General features: G+C 37.0%; 1 protein-coding gene across 1 annotated transcript in view; it reads right to left on the bottom strand.

The window, feature by feature from the left end:
• DNA2 (DNA replication helicase/nuclease 2) overlaps window positions 1–19346 on the bottom strand; it is a gene marked incomplete at its 3' end in the record, with an annotated part of 47597 nt that overhangs the window by 4652 nt on the left and 23599 nt on the right. Inside the window, exons 7-17 of the mRNA XM_082855150.1 lie at window positions 17330–17447; window positions 15687–15852; window positions 14050–14244; window positions 12284–12514; window positions 9162–9278; window positions 8969–9078; window positions 8123–8232; window positions 7235–7459; window positions 1171–1364; window positions 989–1078; window positions 702–906 (exon numbers count right to left, since the gene is read on the bottom strand). Coding sequence (XP_082711276.1) covers window positions 702–906; window positions 989–1078; window positions 1171–1364; window positions 7235–7459; window positions 8123–8232; window positions 8969–9078; window positions 9162–9278; window positions 12284–12514; window positions 14050–14244; window positions 15687–15852; window positions 17330–17447 — 1761 coding nt within the window. The remainder of the gene's footprint in view (window positions 1–701; window positions 907–988; window positions 1079–1170; window positions 1365–7234; window positions 7460–8122; window positions 8233–8968; window positions 9079–9161; window positions 9279–12283; window positions 12515–14049; window positions 14245–15686; window positions 15853–17329; window positions 17448–19346) is intronic.

The following is a 19346-nucleotide window of genomic DNA, read 5'->3' as shown; positions in this document are numbered from 1 at the left end:
GCTGGCTCCACCCATCTTAATAACAAGAGATACACCTATTTTAGAATAACATGCATACATATAATTGGTCATTACATTTTTATTTGAACTTACATAGACTTCCAAATCAATAATGAGAAGCACTATATAAAACAAACTGTAGGAACATAGGGTCAAAACTTTGTTCTTAGTTCTCAGAAATAAGACTCAAGTCATTTAAAGTCCTTGTGCAGATTTTTTGTTTAATGACAGATTTGCAAAGAGATCTTTAGATGCATACGGTGGGGGGAGGAGATATATGGGAAATCTCTGTACTTTTAGCTCAGTTTTGCTGTGGACCTAAAACTGCTCTAGAAAATAAAGTCTGTTTTTTTAAAAAAGGTCATCAAAAGGACATCAATTTATTGTTATCTGCTGTCCATTTGTAAACCCAGACCTTTGACAATATCAATGCCAATTTCTTTTATCGGAAATGTAATTATACAGTTGAGTTCACTTTCTACCTTTCTGACTTCAAAAGTCAATTTTGACATCTATCAATCACCAGAATAAACCTCCCAAAGACAGTGAGTCTATAGAAAGAAAAGATTCTTTTGTGTTCAAGTACAAGAAGTACACTAGTTTTAACTGATAAGCTCTAAGGAAGCAATCGCTACTGAAAACTGAGGAATACAAATAACAGAGCAAAAGGAGAAAAACTAAAGAAAATGTTTGTTCTTTACCTTGTCTGTGTTAAGGAAACAAACAGGACTTTTTGGCTCGAAAACTTCAACCAGCCAAGGATTTTCAGAATAATCAGCATAAAACTCCAGTTCCAGCTTTACATCTTTAAAGTTAGGTAAGTTTATCACTGCATTGGCCACTTTGTCTGATCCACACTCCAGCTTTCCTTCGTATGTCAGTTTATTACTTAAGGACATAATTTTACTAAGGGAATTACAAAATAATTTTAGTTTTAGTGATGAACACAAATACAAAAATCACTCGTAGCTGACACTGTTACAAATACCTGTTCATTCTGTACTGCACGGTTAACTGTACGACAGCATTCTTATTCTGTTCCAGCCTCTTGAATAAACTTTCACTCATGCCAAGAGCTCTGTCAACAAATCCAGTTCAGGCTTATCAGTGTACTGAAACTGTCCCTTAAAAAGAATCTAGTTTAAAATTGAAACCTCAACGTCTGCTTACCTTGCTTCGCAGTTTAGTACCAGAGGAGGAAGCTGCTGATGATCCCCCACCAACACAAATCTCCGTGAAAAAAAAAGTGGCCCTAGGCAAACTGGTTGGCTAATTTGAGAGGCTTCATCCACTATACAAAAATCAAAAGTTTTACGAGAAAATATGGGATGGTTTACTCCCATACATGTTGTTGCAACTATAAGCTAAAAAAAAATAGGGAAAATAGATCAGTTATTTAATATGTCCAAGAAATATACCTTGTTTTTCCCAGTTTTGAAATTAAAAGATCAAAAAAGAACTCTTTGTCCCCCAAAACAGGAATCCCCCAACATGATTGCAGAAACACATATAGCATACAAAAAATTTTAATTTTTTACTATAAATTTTTAAAAATCAAGTTAATTTTCCAGACACTATAACAATGCTCAAATTTCGAGATTTCAAAATGGAAATCAGAAACATTCAAGAGGCAGTAAGTTAATGAATTTATTTTTTTAACGTCAACCAGGACTTTACTTCTGGGAAGATGGAGTACTTTTCCCTACTCCTCCCACAAACTACAATGAAAAACCCTAGACATTATATAAATATAAAACTATAAACATAAAGACTGAAAGGCGGAGAAAAGGTAGACCAGCTAGGAACCTTGCGACATGAGGAACACCACAGTTCCCTGAGTTTTCCTTTTGCCTCACATATCCCAGATTTGGAGGTGATAAGACTAGGAACACAGGAATGCCAATGTATACAGACCAAAAGAAGTTCCAACGAAAGCCAAAAGAACAGGAAAGGGATAGCCTAGCAGACAGAAAACTTATACAATAATCACTCAACTCTAGTCAAACACCACATAAAAAACTATGGCCTCAATAGAAATAAAAAAACAAAAATAAATGGGACCTAATCAAATTTATAAGCTTTTTCACAGCACAGAAAACCATAAATAAAACAAAAAGACAACCTACAGACGGGGAGAAAATATCTGCAAATGATGCAAACAACAAGGGCTTAATTTCCAAAATATACAAACAGCTTATACAACTCAATAACAAAAAAACAAACAACCCAATCAAAAACTGGGCAGAAGGGACTTCCCTGGTGGTCCAGTGGTAAAGAATCTGCCTTACAATGCAGGGGACACCGCATTGATCCCGGGTCAGGGAACTAAGATCCCACATGCTGAGGGGCAACTAAGCCCACATGCTACAACTACTGAGCCCACGTGCCTCAACTTGAGAGCCTGCGTGCCACAACTAGAAAGAAGACCGAGTGCGGCAACTAGAGAGAAGCCCGCACACCACAACGAAGAGCCTGTGCGCCACAACGAAAGATCCCGCACACTGCAACGAAGATCCTGCATGTCACAACTAAGACCTGACACAGCTAAAAATAAATAAATAAACTAATTAATTTAATTTTTTTAAAAAAAGAACTACATCTCCTTTATTAAAAAAAAAAAAAGTGGGTAGAAGACCTAAATAGACATTTCTCTAAAGAAGACATACAGATGGCCAATAGGCACATGAAAAGATGCTCAACATCGCTAATTATTAGAGAAACACAAATCAAAACTACAACGAAGTACCACCTCACACAGATCAGAATAGACATCATTAAAAAGTCTACAAATAATAAATAATAAATGCTAGCGAGGGTGTGGAGAAAAGGAACCCCCCACACACACTGTTGGTAGGAATGTAAATTGGTGCAGCCACTGTGGAGAATAGTATGGAGGTTCCTTTAAAAACTAAAAATAGAGTCACCATATGATCCAGCAATCCCACTCCTGGGCATATATCTGGAGAAAACTCTAATTTGAAAACATACATGTACCCCTATGTTCATCACAGCGCTATTTACAATAACCAAGACATGGAAACAACCTAAATATCCATCGACAGATGAATGGATAAAGATGTGGTATATGTATACAATGGAATATTACTCAGCCATAAAAAATGAAATAATGCCATCTGCAGCAACATGGATGGATCTAGATTTCATACTAAGTGAAGTAAGCCAGAAAGAGAGAAAGACAAATATCATATGATATCATTTACACGTGGAATCTAAAAAAAAGATACAAATGAAATTATTTACAAAACAGAAACAGACTCACAGACATAGAAAACAAACTTACGGTTACCAAAGGGGAAAGGGTGGCTGGAGGGATAAATTAGGAGCGTAGGATTAACAGATACGCACTACTATATATAAAACAGAGAAATAACAAGGTCCTACTGTATGCACAGGGAACTATATACAACATCCTGTAATAAACCATAAAGGAAAAGAAAAAAAAAAACACATGTTCAATCTAATAAAGATTTTAGAAACTCTAAAAAAACAAAAAATGATGGCCTTGCCCCCCTACCAATGCCAGCAGAGGTCAAGGGGGGATCCTAGACTTCCACCTGCCTGAGGCTGGAATAAGGCACCCCAATAACTTGCCAGGGTGGTGTCAGAGAGGTCAAGTCAGGATTTTCATCCCTCTTGGCTGGTAGTAACCCTCACCCGGCAATGTAGTGGAGACTGCGTGGGGAGCCTAGACTTCCTTCCACCCCTATCCAATAGTAATGAGAAGCCTGTCACCTTCTGCATTAAAAGAGGCCAAGTAGGGATCCTGGACTTCAGCTCCCAGCTGGCAATAATGAGGTGGCATACACTCTTGCCCTACCAGGGTAGTGTTAGAGAAGCAAGCTAAAACAGCAGTTTTAAATAACACAATACAAAAATGTTCAGATTTCATCAAAAATCACTCGTTATATATAGAACCAGAAATATTTCAAACTGAATGAATATAAGACAATCAATAGATGACAGTGATGTTAGAATTACATGACAAAGATTTTAAAGCAGCCATGATAAGAATGTTTCAATGAACAATTATGAACACACTTGAATGAAAAGAAAAAGATATAAAATCTCAAGAAAATAAAAGTCTTGGCAAAGAAACAGAAGGTAAAAAGAAGAACCAAATGGAAATTTTAGAACTGAAACTAGAATAATTAGAATTTTAAAATCATGGAATAGGCTCAACAGCAAGGGACAGAGAAAAGAATCAGTGAACAAAGACAGAGAAAAGTAGAAATTATATAGTCTGAATAACAGACAGAAATAGACTGAAAAAACAAAAACTACACAGAGCCTCATGGACCTGCAGGACATAAAGGATCCACCATTCATGTCTTCACAGTCCTAGCAGAAAGAGGGAGAGGCTGAAAAAGCACTAGAAGAAATCATGGCTAAAAATGTCCTAAGTTTGGCAAGAGACATTAAATCTATAGATTCAATAAGCTGGGAAAACTCCAAACATGATAGAAAAAAATCCACTACAAGACATATCATAATTAAAATTCTAAAAACTAAAGAAAAGAAAAAATTCTGAAAAGGAGCCCAGGTAAACACCACCTTGCTATAAGGAAAGATATTCCAATTCAAAGGTCAGCATATTTCTCATCAGAAACCACGGAAGCCAGAAGAAAACGGCAGAATATTTTCCCAGTATAAAAGAAAAGAATTACATATTTACCCAGAATCCTATAACTAGCAAAACTACCCTTCAGGAATGAAGGGGAAGTTGAGACATTCTCACTTTGTATATCACTATCCACCTATCAGAATGGCCAAGATGAAAAATAGTTAACACCACCAAATGCTGACAAGGATCACTCACACTTTGCCGGTGGGAATGTAAAATGTTATAGCTTCTTTAGAAAACAGTTTGGTAGATTTTTTTAAAACTAAACATGCAACTACCAAATGACTCAGACACTGGACCCCTGAGCATTGATCCCAGAGATATGAAGACTTACATTCACACAAAACCCTATACATGAATGTCTATAGCAGCTTTATTCGTAATAGCCCAAAACTGCAAACAATCCAGATGTTTTCCAATGGGTGAATGGTTAAACAAATTGTGGCGCATCCATACTATGGAACAATACTCACCAATAAAAAGGAGCAAACTACTGATTGATACATGTAACAATCTGAATATACAGAGCATTAGGCTAAGTGAAAAACACCAATCCCCAAAGATTACATACTGTATGTGAAACCAAGCAGGACCTTGTGGGGCCCTCCTAGGAACAAAAGCCTTTCCGGGTCCCCCATTTCTTATTTGAAGGATAAAGGCTTCAGCCTCCTCGATCTTCCCAGAGTTCCAAAGGGCATATTCAAACAGTTACTAATCAGGGAAATAGGGGATGCAGAAACAAAGGAGGAACAATCAAGAAACTATAGTGCAGGGATTAAAGAAGGATCCTGGTTCTTCCTCAAGGAATATAGGTTACAAATATCTTTGAGTTCCTTTTTTTTTTTTAAATTTTTACTGCAGTATAGTTGATTTACAATGTTGTGTTCGTTTCTGCTGTACAGCAAAGTGAATCAGTTATACATATATCCACTGTTTTTTAGATTCTTTTCCCATATAGGCCATTACAGAGTATTGGGTTCCCTATGCTATACAGTAGGTCCTTATTAGTCACCTATTTTATATATAGTAGTATGTATATGTCAATCCCATCTCCCAATTTATCCCTCCCCCACTCCCTTGAGGTCTTCTGCAGGAAATAAGGCCGGCACCCAGGTGGAGGATAGTAACTTCAGGCTGAGCACAAGATTCCTGGAGCACCACCCTGTTACCTCACCACCAACCAACCAGAAGAAAGATACACACCCTGCAGCCCTCACCCCAAATTTTGCCTATAAAAACTTCTCCCTGAAAAGAGTTTGAGGTTTTTGAGCACGAGCTGCCTGGTCTCCTTGCTTGGCCCTGCAATAAACATTTCTCTGCTCCAAACTCTGACGTTTCAGTTTGTTTGGCCTCACTGTGTGTCCGGCACACGAACTTTTGTTTGATAACATATATTTCCACTTATATAACATTCTTGAAACGACAAAACTGTAGAAATGGAAAACAGAAAAGTGGTTATCAGGGGTCAAGGAATGAGTAGGCAGGAAAGAAGTGGGCATAGTTATAAAAGTACAACGAGAGTGATCCTTATGGTAATGGAACTATTCTGTATGTAGACTGTATCACTGTCAATATCCTTGTGATATTTTACTTTAGTTTTGCAAAATGTTACTACTGGGCAAAGGGTATACATAATCTCCCTGTATTATTTCTGTCTACTGTATGTGAATCTATAATTATCTCAAAATAAAAACTTTTAATTTAAAAAAGTAAATCAGACATACATCTTAGCCACTTCAAAATTTTTCAATAATTGGGATAGATATTAGACAAAAGAGTTGTTAAGAAGAGTCTATTAAAATCTATTTTAGATAATTTTTAAGACAAAAATATCAGTTAAGACTTCCCAGTAAAAATACATACAGACATTAAATAAAAATTAGGTTCTATATCAAAGCCTAAAAATACCTATCACAAGACCATTCATATACCATTACTTCTAATTCAAACTCACTAAAAAATCCTGATTATTAGTTTTCTAGGTGTGACACTATAATATAGTAAGAAATACACATTTGGTCTTCCTTCTGGTTCTTGACCCAGAGCTCCTAAAACCCTTGGAATTCCCTGATTGCTGGGGTGAGGGGAACATCTTTCGTTATTCATAAGTCCCTTTTAATCATACCTGAGTTTATGCTAATGAGCTGACTTTCTTCAGTTCTGTGAGCCATTCTAGCAAATTATAGAATCCAAGGAGGAGGACACAGGAACCCTCAAGCTGGGCACAGGAGGCTTGAACTCGCAATTGAGAACTGCAGTAGGGGGCAGTCTTGTGGGACTGAGTCCTTAACCTGTGGAGTCTGCACTAACTCCACGTAGTCAGTGTCAGAAGTGTGAGTAGACAGAAACAGAGTTTTCTTTTACTAGGATATTTTAAACTAGAAGATGGGAGCCCTGAATAATAAACCAGAAACCGAATTTCAGTTCAGAAGCAAAGAACAAACTATAAACTCATAAACTGGTCCTGTGGTTTATATAAATTAATCACGTGCAAATTTGGTCAATGCAATTAAATTTCCCAACGTACCATTTCTCCCCTCATTCTGGCTCCAAAAATTACTGTCAGTATTATTATACAATAATTGTACTTACTTGACTATTGTAGAGTTCTTCTAGAAGAGCTAAGGATCTAATGGATTTTGATCTGCAAATATCCTCCTCTGTAAATTTCCGGATATCTGGATGTATCTTCTGAGTCTGACCCAAGCGCAAAAATCCAATTTTAAACTTTGCTAACTTCAAAAGAATATTGTCAACAGCCGAGTGTGTATAGCTGGTCAACAAAACACTAAAACCACAGGCATAGAGAATTCTTACCTAATAATGAATAAAAGAAAGGAAAACAGCATTACTTTTAACTCCTGGTAATTTTTAACATTTATATTTTTTGAATAGAATTAGAAAACTTAATAGGAAGCATATCTAAGAGCTAAGCCAAGTAACTTTTTAAAAAACTATATAGCCAAAATGTTTTATGAAAAAAACACAGCATTATTATCATGTTATTAATGATATGTTAATAATATATTATGTCATAATATACACTTTGACTAATATACACATAATATACACATAATATACACTTTGACTAGTGCCTGGCACACAGTATCAGTCAATAAATATTTGCTGCCGTCATTATGATTATTCTAAGACTGCTCAGTAATTTACTGACATGAAAAAAAAATTCAAGAAAACTCTATTTCAACCACCTCTGTACAACTTATCATTTTTTAAAGGGAAGGAAAACATACATATAACAACAACAGAAAGAGATTTTAGACAATCTGACATGCAAGATATCTACAAGGTGATCACAACTATTGGTAATTTAGGTTTTCTATTTCTCATGTCACTTTTAGTTTGAAATAAAGGCATTTTGACTTAAAATTCAGCCCTTTTTATATCCAATATCACATTCTCTGAACCAAGGAGAAGCTGATTTAAATATTCAGTTTCTAAGCAAAAGAATAATAACCTTACAAGAGTACATATTGTAGTTGTTTTTCCTGTTCCAGGCATACCCACGATGAGGGTGTAGTCTTTTGAAAGAAGTACCTTTTTCATGGCTTGCCTTTGAGGCTTATTCAAACCTACATTTAAATTTAAAAATAACAGGAAAAAGAGTGTTGAATTTCACTGAGCACCTTAACTATTTTACAAGAAAAGCTGACTCTATTCTAGTCTGTTCTTCAATACATCTTTTCAAAGTAAGGAAATATCATGGTGACAGTAAAGGTCACAGGTAAACTAATTCCAAAGAGATGCTGTCTAAAGTTTACAAGTTTATACATTATTTATTTATTTATTTATTTATTTATTTATTTATTTATTATTTATACAAGTTTATTTATTTATTATTTATACAAGTTTATAAATTATTAAAGGACTTCCCTGGTGGCGCAGTGATTAAGAATCCGCCTGCCAATGCAGGGGACACAGGTTCAAGCCCTGGTCCGGGAAGATCCCACATGACACGGAGCAACTAAGCCCATGCGCCACAGCTACTGAGCCTGTGCTCTAGAGCTCACGAGCCACAACTACTGAGCCCGTGTGCCACAACTACTGAAGCCCGGGCGCCTACAGCCCGTGCTCCGCAACAAGAGAAGACACAGCAATTAGAAGCCCACGCACCGCAACAAAGAGTAGCCCCCAGCTAGCCGCAGCTAGAGAAAGCCCGTGCGCAGCAACAATAGACCCAACTCAGCCAAAAATAAATAAATAAATTTATTTTTTTTAAGTTTTTAAAATGCTAGACTATAATATAGATTAAATTATAAATAGAACCAAGAAAAATTAATGGATGCAGACACACTGATTATAACGTACCTTTTAGAATGCAGGCAACTGTGTCCTTTGCATCATGTGGAAGAACAGAACTGAGGTAGGATATAAACTGCGGTTTGCGAAAGTCAATGATTAAATCTCGAAGTTTTTGACTGAAAAGAGAAAAAAAGCTTTTTTTTACTCCACGTTCCTTAGGAAAGTGGAGCAAAATTCAGATTCATTAATTGTTACAAACCTGACAGAAGTATTTTCCATCAGTTTAGAAAGATTTCCTAATGGGGCATCTATATTACAATGTTTTTCTTCCTGGTCCAATCTGAACAAAGTTGATTCTGGGAGTCCTGACAAGTTCCTAAAACAGAAAACAGATGTACATGAATGTTTTTCATTTAACATAGTCAGTGGGTCTGTATAAGAAATATGCTGCTGTCTGCTAAAAGAGTAAATGAGCCAGAATTGCTATTAAAATGGCTACCAGCCCCTAATACATACTTGCCAACCAGAGACAGGATGAGGCCCTGGATTGGTGGGAAAAGGGAGAAGGGGAAGGCACCAAAGTCAAAGCAGTTAATAATCGGGAACCTACAACATTTGCTAACAACTCACTTGGACCTGGGCAAGTTCGACCTGGGCAATTCAGCCTGGGCTCACCACCCCAGAAGGATCCTAAGCATACGGCTCCTCCCTCCTCCAGCCTGGAGTACAGGTCTCTTTCCCGACAGCTTCTCCCGCTCCTCTATCAGCCCCTAAACCATGATGTTCCCTAGGTCCCCTCCCTGGTCCTGTGTACTCTTCTTTCTTGTCATTTTTCCTCTGGTCCCATGCCCCTATGTGGGTCTAAATCCCAACTCTACATCTTCAGGCCTGACCTCACATTCCTCTCCCACCCTGTTTCTCACCCAAGCTTCAGGTTTGGATATCCAGCAAACAGCAAGATATTTATTTCCACTTAGTTAAAACCCAGGCTATGAAAGTTCAATTTTTCAAAACTGAACAACTCTTTATTCCAGCTGAACCCGATCCTTCTTCTGTGGTCCTGACCTCAATTAATGGCTCTTGCATCCACACAGCTGTCTTGATCCTTCCCTCTTCCTCACTCTCTTCCAACCCTGCACACTCGATCAGGATCCCATGTCAGACAGTTTTACTTTCTAAATACCTCTCAAAGTCATTCCACCTTCTCTGTCAAAACTACCCTGCCCTCAATCACCTCAAGCCTGGGCCACTACAACAGATGCCTGACTTTTCGGCTTTCAGTTTTGCCTCCGTTAATTAACTCTATTCTCCACAGTGCATCCAAAGAAAAATGCAAATCTGATTATTATCATTCTTCTGTTTAAAACTCTTCAGTACATCTGAAAAAGTAAAGTCAGAACTTCTTAATATGGTATATAAGACCTTCTATGACCTGACCTCTCCAATCATTCTCTTCTTTATCTTTTACATTCCAGAAACTAATTATTACCTGTACTTTCCTGAACACTCCACTTCATACCATCAGGTCTTTCCACACCCTGTTCCCTCTGTTTGATATACTCCTCTCACACTGCTTCATCAGGCTAATTTATTCACCCACAGGGTGAAGATCTGGAATGACCTTTTTCACAAAGCCTTCCCTGAGCCTCCTAAAACTGGGTTAAATGCCTCTCCTCTGTGTTCCCATCAATCCAAACACTTGTCATATTAGACCAAAAACATATTTATTTATTTGTTACCCACAAGACTATGAGTTCCTCAAGGGTTTACAAAGCACGTAATACATGTTAGGTGCCAAATAAATACCTCAAAGGACTGACTGCAGGGATTCCTAAGAAACAACAGAAATATCACAGCTGATACTCTGATATCATGAAAGCTAGGCTAGGACTGGTTATGGCTTAACTAGGATTACTGATTAGCAGAGAGCAAGCCTGGACATTTCCACTGCATCCCAATTACTGATCTCCATCCACTAAGAAATGTGACGCATGCCGGCACTTAAATGCAAGAAAGGCTGGGGGTCCAGGAAGAAGGGAATATGGATTTTTTTTTTTTTTTTTTTTTGCGGTACGCGGGCCTCTCACTGTTGTGGCCTCTCCTGTTGCGGAGCACAGGCTCCGGACGCGCAGGCTTGGCGGCCATGGCTCACGGGCCCAGCCATTCCGCGGCATGTGGGATCTTACCAGACCGAGGCACGAACCTGTGTCCCCTGCATCGGCAGGCGGACTCTCAACCACTGCGCCACCAGGGAAGCCGGGAATATGGATATTAACAAATATGGATATTAGTTTCTACCACAAATTTTCATACCGACTTTTCTATTTAATTAATATGATTAAATTAACTCACTTTGTTTTAACTTATACTTTATAAATATAAAGTATTTACAACTCTAAATGGAAAAAAGCATCATCTTTAAAAAAATGAGGGCTTCCCTGGTGGTACAGTGGTTAAGAATCCACCTGCCAACGCAGGCGACACGGGTTCAATCCCTGATCTGGGAAGATCCCACATGCCACGAAGCAACTAAGCCCAGGCTCCACAATTACTGAGCCTGCGCTCTAGAGCCCGCGTGCCACAACTACTGAAGCCCATGCACCTAGAGCCCGTGCTTCGCCACAAGGGAAGCTACCGCAATGAGAAGCCCACACGCCGCAACTAGAGAAAGCCCACACGCAGCAACAAAGACCCAACGCAGACAAAAAATAATAATAATAAAATTATAAAAATAAAATATTTTAAAAAAAGGAGAGAATGAAACGGTGAGTGCCCAGAGTGCTAAGAAGGAGAAATAAGCTTTACAGTCAACACAGGGCATCTGTCCTCCTGCTGTGCACATGGTTGTGAGAATCTGATAAGATTACATCCACATTAGCACTATGGAATGGGATGTATTAAACAAAAGTTTAGCAGTTGGATAATTGCTAAATGCCACTGAACTCTACATTTAAAGTGGTTAATGGTTAATTTTATGTTATGTGAATTTTATCTAAATTTTTTTTAAAAGGCATGGAGTACTGGTACATGCCACTACATGAAGATGATCCTCAAAAACAGTACGCTAAGTGAAAAAAGCCAGTCGCAAAAGACTACATATTGTATGATCCCATTTATGTGAAATGTTCAGAAGAGGCAAATCTATAAAGATAGAAAGGGAACTGGTGGTTGCCTAGGGCAGGGGGAGTGACTACAGGATACAGGGAGTCTTTTGCGGGTGATGAATATGGTCTAAAATTGATTTTAGTGCTGACTGCACAGCTCTGTGAATATACTAAACATCACTGAATTATACACTTTAAATGGATGAACCATATGGTATATGTTTACATATCAATAAAGCTTTATCCCCCCCCACCCAAAAAGGGAACATTTCATTACCTGTCTAATAAACAGGTTACAGTTGTCATGTTAATCTCCTTCACGTACCCCCTAGACAAAGCAAACAATGTTCTCTCTTCTCCACTTAAAATAATTCTGTCACCTGCCATTAGATTTGTGACAGGCATGACACCATTTTTATGTTGGAAATTATGTAAATATTGTCCATCACAAACTGTCTTTACATGTTCTGTTCTAATCAGGTTCCCAATGCAGCTGCCACTCTCCTCCCTATGAGAGAGAAAGAAAAAGAGAAATTAGTTTTAAAATAATCTCTCAGGACTTCCCTGGCAGTCCAGTGGTTAAGACTCATGCTTCCACTGCAGGGGGCACAGGTTTGATCCCTGGTTGGGGAACTAAGATCCTGCATGCATGCGACAAGGCCAAAAAAAAAAAGAAAATCCCTCATCACCAGATCTCTAGAAAGGTGCTAGGGAGCACCTCCCTTGTTGCACCCACAGTATGGGATTTGTTTTTGTTAAATATTTATTTATTTATTTGGCTGCATCAGGTCTTAGTTGTGGCACGTGGGCTCTAGAGTGCTCGGGCTTAGTTTTCCTGAGGCATGTGGGATCTTAGTTCCCAGACCAGGGATTGAACCCAAATCCCCTGCATTGGAAGGCGAATTCTTAACCACTGGACCACCAGGGAAGTCCCTGAGATTTCTGAACAACTTGCATATCAGCACTTTGATTCTTGACTGACACCCCACCTCCTGTGCTGATACACATATAACACTACAGAAGACAAATCGTAGTAACCTGACTCTGAACCTGAAGTGAAGAAAGTAGTAACGTTATTTCTTTACTGTTTATAAGAGAATTTATAATTATTGTTACTAAAACAATGGCAAGCAAAGTGATAAGTCCACTGCCTCTTAGAAGTAAGCATTAAGCATTTACAAACTCTCAGGCATTACTATTATACTAGAGAAGCTTGCTGGCGCGTACACTGGACGTATTTACTGTACTTATGTAGTCTGTTGAAAATGACTTAAACTTTGTCCACTGTAATGGTGCCTTGTGTTAAAGTCTAGTATTAAGGAAATAAAAATCTAAGGTCTAAAGTCACATTATTATCAATATTCATTCTGGAAAGAAAGAAATGGATCAAAAGCAACTAAATATGACATAAAGAAATATACTATGCAAAGACATAGAAAGTTATAACTTTACAAGTAACTTGTAAAAGAACGGATCTCACAAAATACAATATTGACCCACTTTAGAAAATGTGAATCTCTATCAAAACTTACAAAAATAAAGACTTTCAAAATGCTAGTATTTAAAATATTAAGTAAAACTTCATTAATTTCCACTGTACCAATATGCTAAAATTCACCTTATGATATACTCAAGTTTATAAGCTTCTCACTGATGAAAAAGGATTTAATTTCACTAGTAATTTTTTAAGTAAGGTTTCTTGAGGTTTATTTATTTACGTATTTGTATATTTATCTATTTTGGCCATGCCATATGGCATGCGGGATCTTAGTTGTCCGCCCGCCCCACACCCTAAGGAGTGGAAGCGAGGAGTCTTAACCACTGGACTGCCAGAGAAGTCCCAAGGTATATTTAATCTACTGAAAATAACAATGGTGCTCTACTTAGAAACAATTCACTGACAGCCATCTGGAGTTGGCATGAATATACGAAACTGCATGGCTTTAACATGCTACATAACCTGTATTTGTCATGAATTACAAATTTCATACCACTGGCTAATCGAAATTACTGAAGTTTTACTGTATTAAATGGACCACTTACATATCTGAAGCAGGCGTTAACCATATGGTTTGGTAATTTTTTTTATTATGCTTTGACTGTGACTCCAGGGTTAACATAAGACACCAAAGGCTGAAATACTCTAAGTGTGTAAGTTTTAGATGCTGGGTTTCTTCTTTTATTTTGGGCTGCATGCTGGTCGGGACTGAACTGTCATCCATCTGTTGTTCAACCGCTCTAAAGATAAAGCTCCAAGTCAGAGATGCATATGAAACATTTCACTGGCTGGTTATGAAATGAGGCATTTCTAAAATAAATACACATATATGATAATCGTCATAACTTATAACCACAGCCCCTAATTTTCTTTTAAAGTCATTTCAACATTTCATAAGCCAAATGGCTTTTTACAAAACAAAATGCCCTAGAAACTCAATACTGCATTATTTTGCCTTGAATGACTGTTCCCCTAACAAGTGCTGAAGTTTCATTATAGCCCAGTCTTCATTCCTATATGTAGCAAGTTTCGGCTTTTTGTAGGACTGCATTTCTCAAAATCACAGTATTTGTACATCCAGCTCTGTGCCATTAAGAAAGTCAACATAAAAACATGGAGAACCATGTGGAGTATCAATTTTGCTCAATATTAATTTTGAATTTTTATATAGAAACAAATACATTATAGGATAGCATACAAAACATGGAGAGTAAAACTTAAGAGTTCAAAAATATGTGCTTGTACTATAGGCCCAGATTTCCCATTGTTCACAGTCTCTGCCATTAAGAGATCTTTTGATACAATACAGTTGACCCTTGAATAACATGGGACTGAACTCTATGGGTCCACTTATACGTGGACTTTTTTCAATAGTAAATACTACAGTACTAAATGATCTGAGGTTGGCTAAATACAGGAATGTGGAGGAATCTCGTATATGGAGGGCCATCTATAAGTTATACTAAGATTTTCAACTGCAGGGAGGGTTGCCACCCCCAACCCCAGTGTTGTTCAAGGGTCAACTGTACTTTTAAAACTCCTTTATGTGAATTTTCAGGCTGATTTAGAACTTTGGTTCTGATTTGATCTTGTTTCCTAGTCTGAATTTACATCTAACTACCTTCTTGTTTCCTCCAAAACTCTCACTGGCTATGAAGGTGTAAATACATATGATTGCTCACAAGACAGCTAATAAACTTCCCATATGTAGAAAAATAGACATATATAAGTAAGACAAGTCTACTGAATCATATCAAAGTGTCTGGAAGAACAAATTTCCGTATTTTGAGCTACAAAAGGTTTGAAATTAAAATATCAACTAAGAAAGGGAAGATTTCTTGACATATCATTTAAGAAAAGCTGTATTAACAATGCCTATACTACATCTTTCTTAAATAGGTTCCATAAGTTCTACAATTATTTCATTTCCCCAGGAACTATATGCAGCAAGATTAAAATATTCACTTTTGGAAAAAGTTTTAAAAGCATTCTATCTCTCCAAGGAAAGAGGCTTGTTATATAATATGAACTAGCTGTGCTTGGTTTTTTTTTTTTTCTATTCCCTTTGTTTTAAATAACCAAAATGAAACCATCAATGCCAGACCAGACAACAATGTAAAATCATCCTGAGTTGAATACTTACTTAACTGGAATTAATACTTTTGGAAGACAGTGTGTTTACCTGCTATAAAGAGCACAGTTGCCCATCTGTGAGCAATATTTACAGGTTTGCTGTTCCTCAATTATTTGTGGCAAAGGAGCAAGCTTTGTCTTCTCCTCTCCAGTAGCAGATTTGTTAATACGATGAAACAAAGAGAATGCCATCTGGTTTCTTAGCCTTAATAATTCTATGAGGGAAAAAAGGATGGGTGTTTTTTAAGAATTAAGTAAAGTTTATTATACATCTTTTCCATTATATATAACTTTCAGATTCAAAAACATAAAAAAGGAAAGAACAACATTCATATTTCCCACTATACTAAAATAACCACTGATAACATTTTGGTATATTTCCTTCAATTTTTGTTCACTTGATAAGTTCTTTGAATAACCATGAATCTCATAAGTAGTAAATATTGTGAAGCTGGTGTTTTATTGGCTGAATGCTAAGGACAAATACAGCTATCTAGAGTGTCTTGAATGTAAGACAGCAAGTTTAAAATAAAGTTTTATATAGTAAAATATTTTTAATTTATTTTTTAATGTATAGTTGATTTACAATGTTGTGTTAATTTCCACTGTACAGCAAAATGATTCAGTTATACATATATATACATTCTTTTTCATATTCTTTTCCATTATGGTTTACCACAGGATACTGAATATAGTTCCATGTGCCATACAGTAGGACCTTATTGTTTATCCATTCTATATATAATACTTTGCATCTGCTAATCCCAAACTAAACGTCCATTGACAGATGACTACATAAAGAAGATGCAGGGCTTCCCTGGTGGCGCAGTGGTTAAGAATCCGCCTGCCAATACACGGGACACCCTGGTCCGGGAAGATCCCACATGCTGCGGAGCAACTAAGCCCGTGCACCACAACTACTGAGCCTGCACTCTAGAGCCCACAAGCAACAACTACTGAGCCTGTGTGCCACAACTACTGAAGCCCGCGTGCCTAGAGCCCATGCTCCACAACAAGAGAAGCCACCGCAATGAGAAGCCCGCGCACCACAACAAACAGTAGCCCCCGCTCGCCGCAACTAGAGAAAGCCCGCACATAGCAACGGAGACCCAACACAGCCAAAAATAAATAAAATTAAAGAAGACACACACACACACACACACACACACACACATCCATCGAATATTACTCAGCCGTAAAAAAAGAATGAAATAATGCCATTTGCAGCAACATGGATGGACCTAGAAGTTATCATACTAAGTGAAGTGAGTCAGACAAAGAAAGACCAATACCGTATGATATCACTTATTGTGGAATCTAAAATATGACCTAAATGAACTTATATAGTAAAAAGGTTAATAGTGTTTTCAACTATACAGTATATTGTTCAAATTCTTTTTTGTTTTTTTTTTTTGGCCACGCCGCACGGCTTGCAGGATCCCAGTTCCCCGACGAGGGATGGAATCCAGGCCCTCAGCAGTGCAAGCGGGGAGTTCTAACCACTAGATAACCAGGGAGTTCCCTAAAATTCTTTTTTTTTAAAAAAGCACCACAACTTACCAATTACAACCTGTTTTAGGCCTAGCGATAGCAGTGAGTGATTGTCAGGTATAAATGTGTGTCACCAAAAATTGAAGGAAAAAACCAACCAATAAAACCCAGAGAAGTAAAATTGAGAGAAAACAACTCAACCTCTTTTATCGAGGTGGTTGGCAGGTACAGGGTACATCTGGCCGGTCTTCAGGTAGAGGAGCAGGCCAGCCTCTGGATCAGCTCTCCTCTCTTGGCTTAGCAGTGTGTACAGAACAAGCTGTGAAAACATGGTATATTTCATCAAATAAAACTTTAACTTTCTATATTTACATACATGTTTTGCAATCAATACATATTGTAATCTTAAAATCAAAAGGTGAGTCAAGCTATTTCCATTTTGAAAATAACATGATCCAAATTTAGTAAAGGTAATACAATAAATTCAAAGTCAAATATTTAATTTCCACAAAATATAGTATATGCTTCTCAGTTTTACACAGACAAAAAAGAAATATTTAGAATTTTTCTTAGATGGTAAATAATCTCCAATAAGTTAAAGAGGGAAATTAATCAAGCTATGTTTTCCATTTTGAAGTTGTCTTCAGACAGTATTTTCCCTGTTTAAAATGAGTGGATTAAACACTAAAATGCATATTATTTATGTCATAGTTACTGTGACAACTAAATGAGACTAACTCTACTAACAGTTTACTGGGTTTTTTTCCAGAGCAGGAGGGAGCATTAAGTGCTTTAAGTTTATGTGGCGCTCTTCAGAGAAACCATCTAAGACAAGTTAGAAATAGCTCCTTTAGTTCATGGAAACACCTTAGCAGCAACATTTGAGCCTATGTAGCATGTTTTGGGATGTCTTCTTATAAGCACTCCATTTGTGTTGCCTGATACAGCATAAGTAACCAAATAAAACTTTTAAAAATTAAAATGAACTCATAAATGACAGGGTGAAGCCTTGGGGCTGTGGACCAAGGGAGTCAACCCAAACTAATGGTCCATCTATGTTAAGTTTTTCCCTTCACGGGAACTGAGGCAGAAGGAAGAGGATTCTGCTTCTGGGACTTATTAAAAGGAAAAAATATCTGACATGAAATTCCCTTCATATTATGATAAAAGGAAGCCGGACTGCAATTTTACAACACTGTTATAATCCAACTATATCACAAGTGAAATAGGTTTCTGTGAGCTGGTTTAGAGATCACAGCTCCATATAATATTTTTCCTTTAGAAAATGTGTTTCAGGGAGACTTCCCTGGTGGTCCACTGGTTAAGACTCCACACTCCCAATGCAAGGGGCACCGGTTTGATCCCTGATCAGGGAACAGAGATCCCACATGCCGTGCAGCACGGCCAAAAAAAAAAACAAGAAAATGTTTCTAATGTCACATTACTGACTTAGAAATGAATTTTTAGAATACAATTCATTTATAAAATAAAGATCTTCCTTAACTAAAGTTAGTTTATAACATAAACTTTTTCTGTATTACCAAAGTGAGAAGTCAAATCTCCTAAAAGGTATATGTATACATATAGCTGATTCACTTTGTTATACAGCAGAAACTAACACAACAATGTAAAGCAATTATACTCCAATAAAGATGTTAAAAAATACATATATACATAACAAAAAAGGAAGTGATTTAAAACCTTTAATGAAAAATTATACCTGGATTTAATATTCTTTTGCTTATGCACTAGTAATTATATTCATTAAAGTTTTAATTTGAAGAAAAAAAAATTCCTAAAAGGGGAGATCTATGTCTTTCCTCATCCACAATATCTATCTATTTACCTATCTATCTATGTATATATCTCAATAAATTACTATAATTATTCTTTCAATGTCTCCTTGTTTCTTACTCAATGAATATGCAATATACACTCCAATATATTTGTTTGAGCCTTGTCCAAATCATTTTTCCTGTTTTTAAATATGATAAACACCATTGTATTCTTAAAAGTTCTTCTTCCAGCTTCTATTCTTGCAAAGATAAAAGTTCCAACTGAACAAAATTAAATACAGTAATATTCTTTGCCTTGAAGGCACTACAATTTAGAGCAGTGGCCTTAGAAGAAAGGTCTTTAAATCTAGGCCACTTTAGATGCTGAAATGCTTTTGTATTTCTCTTCCTTTTAGCATTCAGAAGTGATTTCAAACAAACTT

The sequence above is a fragment of the Leucopleurus acutus genome (genome assembly GCF_964270905.1).
Source record: "Leucopleurus acutus genome assembly, chromosome: 14".
NCBI lineage: Eukaryota > Metazoa > Chordata > Mammalia > Artiodactyla > Delphinidae > Leucopleurus > Leucopleurus acutus.
Note: the sequence above shows the minus strand (reverse complement) of the source record. Positions and strands in the feature narration are given on the sequence as shown.